This window comes from Callithrix jacchus, chromosome 5 (genome assembly GCF_049354715.1).
Source record: "Callithrix jacchus isolate 240 chromosome 5, calJac240_pri, whole genome shotgun sequence".
In the NCBI taxonomy this organism is placed as follows: Eukaryota; Metazoa; Chordata; class Mammalia; order Primates; family Cebidae; genus Callithrix; species Callithrix jacchus.
The window spans coordinates 147,496,967-147,512,492 of NC_133506.1; the positions used below are offsets into that span (position 1 = coordinate 147,496,967).

The 15,526-nt window shown below is 43.9% G+C and overlaps 2 protein-coding genes across 3 annotated transcripts in view; one reads left to right on the top strand and one right to left on the bottom strand.

Annotated features, from left to right (window-relative positions):
* FLT1 (fms related receptor tyrosine kinase 1) overlaps positions 1-15,526 on the bottom strand; it is a 194,288-nt gene that overhangs the window by 29,682 nt on the left and 149,080 nt on the right. Inside the window, exons 17-19 of the mRNA XM_035302428.3 lie at positions 10,426-10,558; positions 4,992-5,096; positions 233-346 (exon numbers count right to left, since the gene is read on the bottom strand). Coding sequence (XP_035158319.1) covers positions 233-346; positions 4,992-5,096; positions 10,426-10,558 — 352 coding nt within the window. The remainder of the gene's footprint in view (positions 1-232; positions 347-4,991; positions 5,097-10,425; positions 10,559-15,526) is intronic.
* The window catches only part of LOC144582767 (uncharacterized), a 178,972-nt gene that overhangs the window by 866 nt on the left and 162,580 nt on the right, over positions 1-15,526 (top strand). The gene's annotated exons all lie outside the window — the stretch shown is intronic.

The following is a 15,526-nucleotide window of genomic DNA, read 5'->3' on the forward strand; positions in this document are numbered from 1 at the left end:
CTGTGGAAGGAGATTTAAAAGGGAGTCCTTTTCAGAATCTTTAATTGCACAGGGAAGGCAATTATGGGAGCACCATTCTGTAGATGCACAAGCTGTTTCTTCCGGAGCTATTAAGGAGGCCGTTTTCCTGGCGAGGAAGCACAATGCTTCCTCGGGAGGAGCTGTACAGCAGAGAACTGTTCTCCCAGCCTGTGCAGGGGGAGATGGAGCGGGCCCTCCCCTTCTGCATTACCTCCTTGCTTGGTGCAGGCTCCCAGCAGGTTAACCACGTTCAGATGGTGGCCAATGTGGGTCAAGATCTTGAGCTCAGTCATCAGAGCTTTGTACTCGCTGGCTGTGGCCCCCTCTGTGTGAGAAGCAAGGAAGAGTCAGGGCGACAGGACAATGGGGCTCCTTCCGCCGGAGGCGGCATTCTTGCCCTCCTTGTTTGTCAATGCTTAGCCGGTTGCTTCACTAACTTCCCCACATTCGCAGAAAGGCCAGGTCTCCAGACTGTTTTCATTACTCCCACCCTCCTGAGCCAACATCCTTTTGATTACAGTAAGGCCCAGCACAGTGGTGGGGTTAGTCACTGGACATTTCCTCTTGGTGGACCTAGTTCTGTTCAGCAATGTGCTGACTCAGAGTTGGGCACCTCGTGAAAGTGCCTTCCAAAGGCTTCCCTTCTGTCAGAACCAGGTGCGGCAAGAACCCACCGGGCAGGGAGTACACCTCCATGTTCCCTCTTCTCACCTTCTCCCTTTGGAGAGTCACAGAGAAGGAGCACAAGGGGCCTGCCCGGGCAGAATGGCTACTTCTGTAAACATCTTTGCAATGTGTTGTTTTCTCCCTATAACGCTTTCCTCCCTGGAGTTCACAAGGTTATCTTGGGTTGTGAGGATCCATAGCATCTGACTTCAACTTCAGTCTCAGAGATAAGCACTATCAGTCCAAGAATGAGCAGAGCCTAAAGCCTAAATTGAGTTTGTCCTGTTGTTCTTATTAACTTATAAGGCATTTAAAATTTTAAAATTATTTTTAGAAATATGAAAATTAAATAATCTTGCTATAAAATGTTTCAACAATATGAGTTGGAGTAAAAACATAAGGGTAAAAGAATCTAGATAAAAAGTGAAACCCATTCTAACCCACCTGCCTTCTTAGAAGCAACCACTGTTAATAGTTTGGCGTTCAGACTTTTTCTATGCATTTATAAATAAGTAAATATATATATTCAATTAGAGTTCTTTTTTGATGGTTTACCTAAATGAAATCATATATATAGTTTATTTTAAAAATATGTTTCCCCCTTTTAATCAGAGACTTTTTCTATTTTTTATTTTTATTATTTATTTATTTTATTTTTCTATTTTTTTTTTTATCTCTGCTTAGACTCGCATTATTGATTTATTTTTTTGAGACAGAATCTCGCTCTGCCGCCCAGGTTGGAGTGCAGTGGTTCGATCTCGGCTCACTGCAGCCTCTGCCTTCTGGTTCAAGCAATGCTCATGCCTCAGTCTCCCGAGTAGCTGGGATTATAGGGGAGCACCACAATGCCAAGGTATTTTTATATTTTTGGTAGAGACAGGGTTTCACTCTGTTGGCCAGGCTGGTCTTGAACTGCTGACCTCAGGTAATCCACTCATCTCTGCCTCCCAAAGTGCTGGGATTACAGGTGTGAGCCACCATGCCCAGCCTGTTCCTTTTACTTGATTAATGGTGTCCCTGACATTTAGAGTGTCTATAGTCTTTTTGCTATTACAAATAATACTGTGATAGTCTGTGTGTAATCTCTGTGCACACATGCAAGTGTTTCTGTAGGACAATGTCCTGGAAGTGGGTCAGAGGTATGTGCATTGAACACTGTGGTAGATAGCAACATGGTATTTCATAAGCACAAATCATTGTTCAATAATAACCAGATAAACTCCAAAAGCCTGCTCATGGGGTTAGGGCTGACTCACATTAGATGCTCAACAAATATTTTAGAATAAATAAATAAACACAATTACTCTTCTCATTTCAGGCATGGGTGTAAGGCCCAAAAAAGTTAATAGTTTTGCTCAAGGACACTTTGACAGAGCTTTTGAGTTATGGCCTTTGTTTCACCTTATGACTTTTTTTCTTTTTTTGAGACAACGTATCACTCTGTCACCCAGGCTGGAGTGCAGTGGTGTGATCTCAGCTTACTGCAACCTTCAACTCCCAGGGTCAAGCAATTCTCCTGCCTTACTTCCCACTACAGGTGCCTGCCACCACACCCAGCTAATTTTTGTATTTTTTAGTAGAGACTGGGTTTCGCCAGGCTGGTCTTGAATGCCTGACCTCCTGATCTGCCTGCCTTAGTCTCCCAAAGTTCTAGGATTACAGGTGTGAGCCACGACACCTGGCCGTGCCTTTTTTATATCTCCCAGAAACAGATGGCCAACCAATTTAAGCAAGAAAGCTGAATGAAAATTTTTATTTTAGGAATTTTATAGAGTGGGTGATTTGGCAATTTTTTTCAAATCAATGCTGATGGCTAAAAAGAAAAAGAGAGAGAGAGCGATAGGCATTTATGAAGATACTACACGCAATTTCTGTAGTACATAGAAGATAATCTCTGGGCCTTTAAAAAAATCTCAGCTGGGTGCAGTGGCTCATACCTGTAATCCCAGCACTTTGGGAGGCTGAGACAGGAGGACTGCTTGAGACCAGCCTGGGCAAGATGGTGAGACCCTGTCCCCCCCAAAAAAATTGTTTTAAATTAGCTAGGTGTGATGGTGTGAGCCTCTAGTCCTAACTACTTGAGAGGCTGAGGTGGGAGGACTGCTTGAGCCTGTGAGGCAGAGGCTGCAGTGAACTATGATCATGCTACTGCACGCCAGCCTGAGTGACAGAGTAAAACCCTGTCTCTTAGAAAAAAAAATCTCAAGTCAGAATCTTTTCCTTTCAAACTCATTCATCTCCCTATAATCCTTTCCTCTTGGGAGTTCTGCCCCCTTGCCAAAGAGGAAAAAAAAAAAACAGACTCCGGTTTAGCTTGCTCTGTTTATAGGCATGGCCACAGGTTGTTATCTTGGACTCACAACAGACTAGAGTGGACATCAGAGCTGCCTCTCCTAGAGGACAATGTGTGGCAGCAAGCCGGGAAAAGGGACTGGCTGAGGAAACAGTTGCTTCCAGATTTGGTTTCCACCTATGCCTAGGTTGGATACCAGGTTGCCTCCATGAACCAGGCCAGGATCATTTTCAGGGTTTTGGAGCAATGGGCCAATTCCAGGAAGCCAGGTCTCTGCAACCCCTCTTTTGTGGCACACTGGTGTGGAGGCAAGAGCACTGCATTCAAAGCTGGAAGGCTTTTGCACACAAACCCTGACTTACACTGAGCAGCTGTGTGGCCTTGCAGAGGCTAGTTAACCTTTCTTGGCCATGTTTCCTCATCTGCAAACTGAGGATTTCTACCTCACAAGGCTGTAGAGAGAAAATAAGAAAAATGGCAGTTCCATGTGGTTCGGCTGAATATGTGAAAGTACCTAGTCTGGTGGTTTCTCACGGAGAAGACATGTTGATGCCTCTTCTCTTCAGAATCTGGGGTTCTTTGGGGGAGGATGCTAGCATGTCTGTATTCTGACAGAAATGCCTGCCATCGTCTGGGCAGTCTACCCCAAACAAAAGTTCTGACTTGTAGATGCAAAACTCCTTCCCAGACTACTTTCAGAGTAGAACTGGCAGGTTCTTTGCAGAGTTTTATTAGTCTTTTCTTGGGAGTACAGCCTTTTGAAGTTGAAAATATCTTTACATAGGGCTTTTGAAATAATGGAGTTATTGCTAGAGAATTAAGAACTTTGAGCCGGGCGCAGTGGCTCACGCCTGTAATCCCAGCACTTTGGGAGGCCGAGGCGGGTGGATCACGAGGTCAAGAGATCGAGACCATCCTGGTCAACATGGTGAAACCCCGTCTCTACTAAAAATACACAAAATTAGCTGGGCATGATGGCGCGTGCCTGTAATCCCAGCTACTCAGGAGGCTGAGGCAGGAGAATTGCCTGAACCCAGGGGGCGGAGGTTGTGGTGAGCCGAGATCGCGCCATTGCACTCCAGCCTGGGTAACAAGAGTGAAACTCCGTCTCAAAAAAAAAAAAAAAAAAAAGAACTTTGAAGTCTCCCTAAGCAAACAGCCCTTTCTCCTGGAGCCTGTACTATGTACCTGCATAGCTGGACTCACAACATCCAGGGCTTCAAAATCCCCCAGGAATATCCTGAAAAAGTTAAAAGCTGCCCTTTGAGTTTTTCAGTTCTGTTGAGTTGAAGCATCATAAAATTCCATTATAGATGAGGAAATGAAGTATTTTCTACACTTTAAAGGACCTGTGAGTCTTTGAGACGTTTGGTCCTTTCACTGATTTTCATTTTCAATCTGTCTTTGGTGTTGGGCATAAGTCACTGTGTGATTTGGCTGTACCTCCCAGCACTTTACAGAGTAGTAATATCTTTCAACACTAGAAAGATAATTCAGTTTTTTAAATTGGCAAAGATGAAATGTTTTATGGTTGGGGCTTGTTAGTATAAAATAGTTTAGAGCTCTGTTCAACTCAATTGTTCTAGATTTATAGTTTTACTTTGCAGTCAGGTCAAGCCCAACCTAAGCCATTGGGATTTAGGATGTGCTGCTAAGTTTCCATTACAACATCACAGTGGATCATGCCAAAATTTGAACCTACAGTGACAATGGGCTTAAGTCCCTTGTCACCTACAGTCTGTGATGTGAGAAGAGAAGGACCTTTGATGTGACAGAGATCATTTTCTCGTGGACAGTTCTGGGTTGTTCCATTTACGAGGTTTATTCTGAGCTCATGCTGGCCTAATCTAAAACTCGTGAGCAAAGAGGCTCTAGCAGTAGAAGAAAATTGTGTGGCTGGAGCAGAAGAAATAGTTTGTGTCTGTTCCCAGGCTATATCCCACTTGTACCAACATTTAGGAAATGCAAAATGGTGATGGGTCTTTTGAAAGCCAAACTATGGCATACATACCTTTCAGCATTTTCACAGCCACAGTCCGGCATGTAGGTGATTTCTTAATGCCAAATGCTGATGCTTGAACCACTTTTCCAAAAGCCCCTCTTCCAAGTGATTTGCCTGCAATGAGGAGAAGACACTGGTTTGTTTGCCAAGGCGATAGGGTGAGTTTAAGTCTTTTTCAGGAAGGAAATGCCTTTTCCTATGTGTGTATGTGAGGCATGGAATCTCCAGTGAACTGACCCCAAAAGAGACAAAGTAAGAGACTTGTTTCTGGAGTCTCTTCCTTTCAATTCTTAACTCTGTTCCTGAGGCCCCACATCCTTCAGAGATAGAGTAAGTCCCTAGAAGGCATTCGGTGAAGGTAGATGTCCAGTTTCCTTTTCACAGGGTCCTCCCAGATGAGAGATGGGACCAAGTCCCATGTGGTTTCTTCCATTGTTTAATAACATTATGACCAAGAAGACTTCCCTATATGTGACCTAAGCTCCCTTTCTTGCCACTTACAGTCATTTTCTTTCATCTGTTTTCAGCAAAAAGGGAGAAATAGAAAATGATGGTTGCTACTGTGGATTATAATAATACTCATAACTGTAAAATAGTCACTAAGTCATTTCTCTGACTTCCCTACCAGGCAGAATATTCCCGGTCTTTCTAATGTGTCTTTATATGAAGATTACAAATCCTCATGGTTCAGCACAGGAGCATGGTCAACCACTGGTAATAATTTGTTTCAACCCCAGAGAGGTAGTTGCTAAATGCAATAACCAGGAAAGGTTTCTTTCATGGTCCACATAATGCTATGCTGTAATGATTGTTAATGTGTTTCTTTCCCTATCCTAGAATGAGCCAACTTGACTCAGCGGGGCAAGGACGATGTCTGAATCTTCCCAGAACCTAGCTTGGTGCCTGGTGCTACCAGTTATTACTATATATTACTGCAGAATGGAGAGTAGTAGTTCAGAAATTTGCGGGATGCCCAAAACAAGTCTCTTACAGTCATAGGTAACTAGAGGGGCCTGTGAGATGGAGACGCTGAGATTGATGCCCTTTAGGGAGGGCATTCCCTGGAGTACCTAAGCTACCTTTTATATCAGGGAACTTCCTTTTGCACATCAGGAAAGAGACAGCTCAATAGAACCCAGAGAAATGGTGCACCTCCGGCATGATAGGCCCAAAGAAGAGTGAACAGAAGAAGTCACTCTTTTTTTGGCTCTTGTTGAGGGAAGGGGAAATAAACAACAGAATACCACTTGTTGGTTAAAACTATTATAAATCCTGGCAGTTAGCGTGTTAATTTACCACAACCCCCTCCTTTCCCAACCAAGTCTTCTTTCTTAGACCTGTCTGATAATGTGCCTTCAGTTCATTAACCTTCTTTCCTCATTATCCCTTTCCTCAAAGGACACTATTTTTTTAGTTTCTTGTGTTATGTAATGAAGCTTTGCTTTTTCCTCATCATATTAGAACTTTTATACTTTTATGTCCACTGACAAAAATGTCTTTACCTTGCCTCTGCTTAATGTCTTTTACTACCCACTACCCCAGGTGTCTAGTTAGGATGTATGAAAATTTCACTTATACCAGTGTCATCATTAGGGCCTCTGTGTGGCTGTCTGCATCTATCTCATAGGGACATGCTCTGCATTCGGAGGGAACACTGGAGAGATGACACATTTCTCTTTTTGTCAAACATGCTCCTGTGGTGTCTCCTAAATGTCATTCCTCCCAGAGCATGCAACATGGGCAGAGCTATAGCCTCTGCTTCCTTTTTTGCATAAAATTATCCAATAAATAGACCAAGATGAGGACTCTTGAGTTGAAATAAAAGAGCCAGGCTGGGTGCGGTGGCTCAAGCCTGTAATCCCAGCACTTTGGGAGGCCGAGGCAGGTGGATCACGAGGTCAAGAGATCGAGTGACCATGGTGAAACCCCGTCTCTACTAAAAATACAAAAATTTAGCTGGGCATGGTGGCGCGTGCCTGTAATCCCAGCTACTCAGGAGGCTGAGGCAGGAGAATTGCCTGAACCCAGGGGCGGAGGTTGCGGTGAGCCGAGATTGCGCCATTGCACTCCAGCCTGGGTAACAACAGCGAAACTCCGTCTCAGAAAAAAAAAAAAAAAAGAAAGAAAGAAAAGAGACTCCAGTGGATCTTGAAAGCGCTACATGTGAAAATCAGATGTGGGAACAGTGCTCGCAGATGCCTTCTCTATACTAGTAAAAATTGGCGCATTTTGATTGGAGACTTATTTCTTGCTTTATTTGGGATAAAAGATCAATGCTTTTCTTCCACAATGCCTTCTACTGTCTAAAAAGAAAAGTGTCTTGAGCCTGAGAAATATCCAGATTCTTTCTCCTTATGCTCTGGAGCCTCTTGAATGTTTGGGGCAGGAGGCAGCCTTTGCACTTTCCATAGTTTCAGCCCCGATGAAACTATGGGACATCTCAGCAGTCACAACACCCTTAGTTTTAACAAGTGTTTGGGATGTTTCTTCTTATCAGTGAGAGTAAACTGGCTCTCATTTGGCTTCCCTCAGTCTTTTCTTTATTCTCTTGGAAGCCGACTGCTGCCTCATAAAACAGCATGAAGCTGTTATGGGATCCTTAATCATCTAATGTGTTGGAATCTTTCTGCAGACCCATGGTTCCAGTTTCAGGGGAGCCCAGTTGCACTGGACTTGACCTCACCTGATCCTTCTTTTCCCTTAAAATTCTCCTCAGTGTTTCCTGGAATGCCACTAACTAGCTCGGAAGTGTGCTAGGTCACTGCCATACAATGCCAGGATACTGGAATCTCCTCCAAGAATGTCTTGGACTGGCCAGGAGCCCTGGACACTCTGGGGACAGTGCATGGTAGCATGGGTTGGGCTGTCTCTAGCATTCAGGGCTGGTCTTACAAGAGGCAGCACCAGCCCAGGCACCATCCACTTGCCAAATTCCAGACTCCCTGTATTGTTTGCCGTATTAGGTAATTCTGACTTTTGATTATTTTCCAATAGAAAGATGCAATCTTGATCATTATGCTAACTTTTTTTTTTTTTGAGATGGAGTCTCACTTTGTCACCTGGGCTAGAGTGCCGTGGCATGATCTAGGCTCATTGCAACCTCTGCCTCCTGGGTTCAAACAATTCTCCTGCCTCGGCCTCCCAAATAGCTGGGACTATAGAGGTGTGCGCCACCATGCCTGGCGCATTTTTGTATTTTTAGTAGAGATGGGGTTTCACCATGTTGGCCAGGCTGGTCTTGAACTCCTGACCTCAGGTGATCCACCCGCCTCAGCCCCCCAAAATGCTGGGATTACAGATGTGAGCTACCATGCCCGGCCTATTTTAACTTCTGTAATACATTTATAGAAGCTGAATTCTCTCCTAACTTCTGTGATAAATTTATAGAAGCTGAATTCTTTCCCATGGGTTAGTGAGGAATCATTTTTTTTTTTTAAAGGTTCCTTTTGTTCTTGGATTTCAGGAATTTTAGTGGTAGCAACACCTTTGACCCAAGCTCCAACTGCATCCATCTATCAGGTAGTATAAATTCCAATCCCACTCACTAGGGCTGCTGATAGTAACCAACACAGTAGATACAGCTGAAATCAGATACAATCTTGTGTATTTCTCTACATTTACAACCCTAGTGTAACTGCCAGTTAAAACAGCCTTTTTTCCCTCTATCTGGACATAATCTGGGTTATTTTCAGTTGTCAGACATAACTTCAAATTACTTTGTCATTTATTTGGCTTCAGAAATAAACAAATCTTGGGCCTCCTTGCTCCCACGTTAATCAATCAGAGGAGCATACCTCTGGGCCTTTCAGCCACACTCTGTATTGAAAGACAAAGTTAGCAGACTTGACACACTTTCTCCCACCATCAGAAACACTCAAATGGACATAAGCCAAATCCTAGCATGTGGCAACTCTGGGGAGGAAAAGAACGATAAGAATGATCTTCAACAAGGCGATGCTCCTGAAATGGGATTATTTAAACCCACAGAGCCCCAGGGGAATTCTGGTAGAAGGATTAGCAATCTGTGATATGGTGCAGATCACAATGATACTAGGAAGGAATGAAACATGGGACAGAAAGCTCATGTGTTCTATACTGCAAGAAGTACATTTGATTATGACTAATAACTCTGGAAAGCAACGTGGGCTGAGAATGGCTCATGATTGTGGGAAAATTATCCCATATTCCCTGCCAAGGTCACTGAGGGGCTGGGCTAGCTGCCATATAATTTAGACTTACAGAAGGAACTAATCCAGTGTGCCACCTGCCCTTAACTACTCCAAATGTAGTTGATTTTTTTTTTCTCCTGTCTGCAGCCATTGCCGGCTTTCTCCTGTCTCTCCAGCTTTTAACTGATTTCTAAGCCAAATACAACATGCTCCTGGGGCCAGTCCTTTCTCAGTGTAAGCAGAATCACTTCAAGGCCCGAGAGAAAAACAAAAGCCATTTTCCCCTCTCTGCCCCCTACATCCCTCACCTCAGTATCATTTGCATGTAAGAGAGGGGCAATACTGTTGAATTTGGAACAACAGGCTCTCCACACTGAGAGTGACAAGCTCCCAGAACACTGGATCCACAATCTGTTTTCCTAGTTCCAACTACTAATGACTCTGGCATACACAGGAGTGGGTGGAAAACTTTCAGAAGCCACAATCCAAACATTTTGGGTAGGAGTAATTGAGGCTGCAATTGTTTTGTAGCATCAGAGGTTGGAGATTAATGGGCTTTGTGACGTCTGAGCTGGAGGAGCTGGAAGGTAGGCTGCGGGAAAGCACATTTGCCTGCTGTTTATAGCATCTGCGCTACCTGGAAAACAAGACTCTTTGCTCTTCAAAAGTGAAACTTAAATGACTCCCCTAGGGCTTTCTACTCAGTCTGGACATTCCCGGGAAAATCACAGCATGTAATTTGTGGATTTGTACAGAGGGTTTTTTTTATCCATAGCCTTGAAGTGCACCAACTCTTTCACCAAATGTTTGATTTTACTCTTCCTTGCCACCCTCAATTATGTTCTGGATCACATATTTCTAATCCCTCAACAGTTTCATTATTTAAGAGTATGTATGCTTGTAAGCTTCCTGTTGGAATGCCTCTCTCCCCGTCCCCCTTCACTTACCACTTTTGCATCTATCTCCAGATGGAGCCCTTTGAGGGAGGAGATGCAAGCACCTTTGCATCTCCAGGGCTTAGACCACTGTCTGCTGCTCAGAGAAGGTGCCCGATAGCCACTGAATGAACCAACAGGTGCTGCCTGTCACCTTATACTGTCGTCTGAGCATTCCATTGGAATTATTTCCTTCGTGTCTGTCTCCCTTGCTAGTTTGTGAGCAGCTGGAAGGTAGAATCCCAGGTCTAGTTTACTTTTGCATCTCTCAAAGCACAGTGTTTTTCATGTAGTATGTGCTCAGTATAGGTTTATAAATCTGTTGAACACGTATCTTACCCAGTTTAAGTCTCTCCCGGGCGAACTCCCACTTGCTGGCATCATAAGGGAGCCGCTCGCACTGCTCATCCAGGGGAACTTCATCTGGGTCCATTATAATCGAGAGATAGTCAGTCTTTATTTCAGAAGAAGACTGAGAAATAAAGAGATCTCAAAGTCATCAAGAAGAAAACAACAAATCCTGGATATTCAGTTAACATCCACCGTTATTTGGAATCACTTGGTCGAAACTGTGTGGCCAGGTTCAGAAAGTACTTCTCCACATTCACATACACTCATCACACTTGAGTGTACGATTTCTATTAAACAACTCCTTACTGTTCCCACACTACATTTCTGTAATGTGAGCTCTACCATCCCATCGTGGATAACATGCACTCAAATTCTCCAGTGACCTTATGTGTTTTACTTGATCTTAAACAATTACATGATGGTCTTGCTAAAAAATGCAAAGCATTTTTATAAAGTCATTCCAAACAATGACTAAAAATAACTTTCTACAGCCATGTTGTATAAGCAGGAATATACATTACAGATGGGCCAACAGTGGGATGCATTGTGGCTTTTCTACATACATAGGAAAGGCAAGTAGTGGCAAAGTAAACGAAGATCCCTGGGGCAGTGAAAGGCATCTTATGAAGTGTTTAACCGTTCAGAAGGCCTGACCTCTCAGTTGCTCCAGCTATCTGGAAAGGTTGTAGCTGAGTCCGTTAGTGACACTGGAATAAGGTTACCTTCTATTAGAAATGGAAGTCGAGACCGTATATGGTGGCCTGTAATTCCAGCATTTTAAGAGGCTGAGGTGGGTGGATCACCTGAGGTTAGGAGTTCTAAACGAGTCTGGCCAACATGATGAAACCCAACTCTACTAAAAATACAAAAATTAGTTGGGTGTGGTGGTGCATGCCTGTAGTCCCAGCTACTCTGGAGGCTGAGGCAGGAGAATTGCTTGAACTCAGGAGGCGGAGGTTGCAATGAACTGAGATGGTGCCACTGCACTTCAGCCTGGGTGACAGAGCAAGACTCTGTCAGAAAAGAAAGAAAGAAAGAGAGAGGGGGGGGTGGGGGAAGGAAGGAAGGAAGGAAGGAAGGAAGGAAGGAAGGAAGGAAGGAAGGAAGGAAGGAAGGGAGGGAAAGAAAAGAAAGAAATTGATTATTTCAAAGGCCAAGGAGTAAATATGGTATAAGACTTGTACACAAGCCACATCCTGAGTTCATTTGTCCATTGGTATGATGTCCAGTGAGTAAGGCAGACATCTTTCTTGAAATGCTTTTTTATCTTGGTCATGTAAATCAAGCCCAGAAGATACCCTTTATTTCAGATCATAGATAACTGGATTTACATTTAATGTCTTAAATTCATATCAGTGGATGTATTTCCTGTTAAGGGATACATTTCCAGAATTGATGACTGCATTTCTGTGGGGAGACTCTTGGATATGATGGAAAGAGTCTTTCCCATATAATTCTTGCCCAGAAGTTATGTGATCTTCATTTAAATGAGTTTTGGGGCCCTTCCTTTTGGTGCTTTTCCCTAAACAGGACCAGAGTTGGACTAGAGAAGACAACCTCTCATACACAACCATTTCACACCCACCCACATTCTTCAGCTCTTACTCACTCTGTTCTGGGCGGTCACAGCTCACCTCATCCATCACTTGCAATCATTCTCCTTCTCACAAAAATTATCACTAAAATGTGTTGCAGATAGCTCAAGGCAGAAAGGTTTGCTTGGCTTCCGTAAAGGATGAAAAGCAAAAAACGATATGGAGTACGTTTGTCATGAACTGTGTTAGCCATTGGTATTAGACTATGAGGGCCCGGCCTGCCAGACACTCTGTGAAGAGTATGAATTCCTATACCAGGGTACTGGGTGCCCATTAGAGAAGCTGCTGTCGTAGTAGGTTTTATGACTCAACTCTTTAATGCCCAGTATAGCCAAAACCCTGAGAAACAATCTCCAATCCTCACAGAGCAGAGGATAGCTGAAACCTCATAAGGGACATCTTGGGCTCATGCAGGATGTGTGGGGAGGCTGGTAGTAGTGTTGACAGAGGCAGGGGAACAGGCAGTGGTAGGCAGTCTCCCATGTGGCACCCATGGAATTTTATGGTTTATTTCAATAAGGCAGGTGAGAGGAGACACCAAACAAACCTTAAGTGAGGGCTTTGAGGAGACCGTGATAGTAAAATGTTCGTCGGCAAATATTTATTCTTTCAATTGACATTAACACTGAGCAGCTACTAGGTGCTTGGCATGGAGGCTGCACAGTTAAGTGCTTCAAAGCCCAGGCATGGGGGCTGGATGCCTGGGTTTGAATCACAGGTCAACTGCTGCCCACCCACACACATAACTGTGGGCAAGCTGCCCTCTAACCTTAGTTTTCTTATCTGTAATAATGATACTTATCTCATAGGGTTATTGAGAATATTAAATGAAATAATCCACGAAAAGCTATTAAGAGTAGGGCCTGGTATGCAGTAAGCATCAATAAATGTTAGCTATGTTGATGAAGGGTGAAGATACAAAAATAAAGTGCTATCTTTATCAATGAGGAATTTACATTGTCATTAGAGGAACCACATGGAAAGATTTTTAGATGTCTTGTTCCTCTTTGCCTCCCCCAATGCCGTTCTAATTTTACAGGCATTCTGTTTTGAGATAATAATCTCTTGTTCTCATTCTTTCTTATTGCCATCAAAATTTCACAGAATTTTAGAAATAGAAGGGACCTCTTCAATTCAGTCTCAATGTACCTTTCCAGTTTTATTTTGTATTTATTTTTTTAAGATGGAGTCTTGCTCTTGTTGCCCAAGCTGGAGTGCAGGGGTGCTATCTTGGCTCACTGCAACCTCTGCCTCCTGGGTTCAAGCGATTCTCCTGCCTCAACCTCCCAAGTAGCTGGGATTATAGGTACTGGCCACCACGCCCAGCTAATTTTTGTATTTTTAGTAGAGACAGAGTTTTACCATGTTGGCCAGACTGGTCTTGAACTCCTGACTTCAAGAGATCTGCCAGCCTCGGCCTCCCAAAGTGCTGGGATTCCAGGCATGAGCCACTGCACCTAGCCCCTTTCCAGTTTTATTTCTACTGTGCTCCTCTATGCTAGTAACCACACTACTGCCCTGGGGAGTAGGAAGGACTGGGGCGGGCTGTTTTTCTGCTTCTTTCCTTCTAGCTACAGCCTTCAAAGTCTGTCTCAAGCCTCGCTTTCTCGGAAGTTTTTTCTCCCCTTCTCCCCCTTTGAACTCCTATAGCCTTTGTACCTCCCTTGCAGATTTGGCAAGTTTTGCTTCTGTTAGATGTTTTTCCCTACATGGTGTATCTCCCTTTTCAAAACTACTGTGTGACCTTTGTTTCCTTCTCAAGCAGTGGAATTAGTTGTCATGTCTGAAAACCAGTCACTCCAAATGGCAAAAGCCTGATGTTAAACATTTACCATAGAAGATGGCTGCTGGCCTCGTCTCTCATACCAGCACTATGAAGTATACCTTATTGGTTGTAAATATCAAATCTAAGGTCGAATAGCCTGGGTTGAAAACTAAGGTCTAACTATAGTGACTTTGGATCAGTTAACTTTATCTTGCTGAGTCTCAGTTGCCCTCTCTATAAAATGGGAATAATAATATATCTACCTTTTCATATTTTTTTGGAATAATTTATTGAGATACTACATAAAGAGCTTCCCATAAGACCTGGCATATTAATAAGAGCTAATCTCTAGAAATTGAGGAGGCCTTCTGACACTTCTCAAGTCCTACTGATTTTACTTCCCAAATATCCCTTGACTCTAATCATTTAGTCAGAGCCACCAAAAGAAAAGTCACCTGTTTCTTTCTTTCTTTCTTTCTCTTTCTTTCTTTCTCTCTTTGACAGAGTCTTGCTTTGTCACCCAGGTTGGAATGCAGTGGCATAATTTTGGCTCACTATAACCTCTACCTCCCGAGTTCAAGCGATTCTCCTGCCTCAGCCTCCCAAGTAGCTGAGATTACAGGTGCCCACCACTATGCCTGGCTAATTCTTTTGTATTTTTAGTAGAGATGGGGTTTCACCATGTTGGCTAGGCTGGTCTTGAACTCCTGACCTTAGGTGATCCACCTGCCTCAGCCTCCCAAAGTCCTGGGATTACAGGTGTGAGCCACCATGCCCGGCCTGCCACCATAATTTCTTACCTGGACTACTATGAAGTCTTCTATCAGGTACCTCTCTATTCACTCTTGCCCTCTCTAGTCCATTTTTTTCACAGTAACCAAAATAATCTTTCCAGACATATTTCTGTCACACTACCCACCCCACCCCCCATCCCCACCTTAGCCTAACATCCCTCTCTTCCCCAAGGTTTTGCATTGCTTTTAGAATATGGACCAAATCCCTCACCATGGCCTACAAGACCCTGCCTAGCCAGGCCTCACCGCCTTTTCTTTTCATTCTTTGGCAGCCTCGCTTCATACCTTGTTCCTCCTGTTCTCCGCACTGCAGCCCTGGCCTTCTGTCAGTCTCCCCTTCTCACTGTGTTCTCACTCTCCTGCCCAGCCTCCCAAATGCTCTTCCCTCTGCCTACAACCCTCTTTCCTCTCTTCCTTACCTTGCCACTCCTCTTACACATCTTTTAGACAGCTACTCTTTCAGCTAACTCAGAGATGCAGTTTGACATTTGTGTGGCTGATTAAAGCCAGTCTCCCCAACAGCGTCTGTCCCTCTGTCACCAGAGGGCCTTGCACAGGGCCTGGCACGCTGCATTGAGTGGGTATGCAGTAAATATTTGAAGCATGAATGAATGAATGAATGAAAGCTCTTTTCCCACTGGATTTTGGAGAAGCAGATCATATTGCAGGCCTAAGTATAGAAATCCAGTGTCCTGAATGCCAACCTGGACCTCATACGCTAAAGAACTTAATTATGTGGTGTGACTCAGAAGGTATAGAACAAGAATCCACTTATTTTTACTTCCAAAATGTTATGAGAGAAGTCAGAGGTGGGCCTTTCCTGACAAGGTCTCACTCTGTCACTCAGGCTGGAGTGCAGTGGCATGATCATGGCTCACTGCTCACTTGACCTCCCAGGCTAAAGTGATTTTCCCACCTCAGCCTCCCAAGTAGCT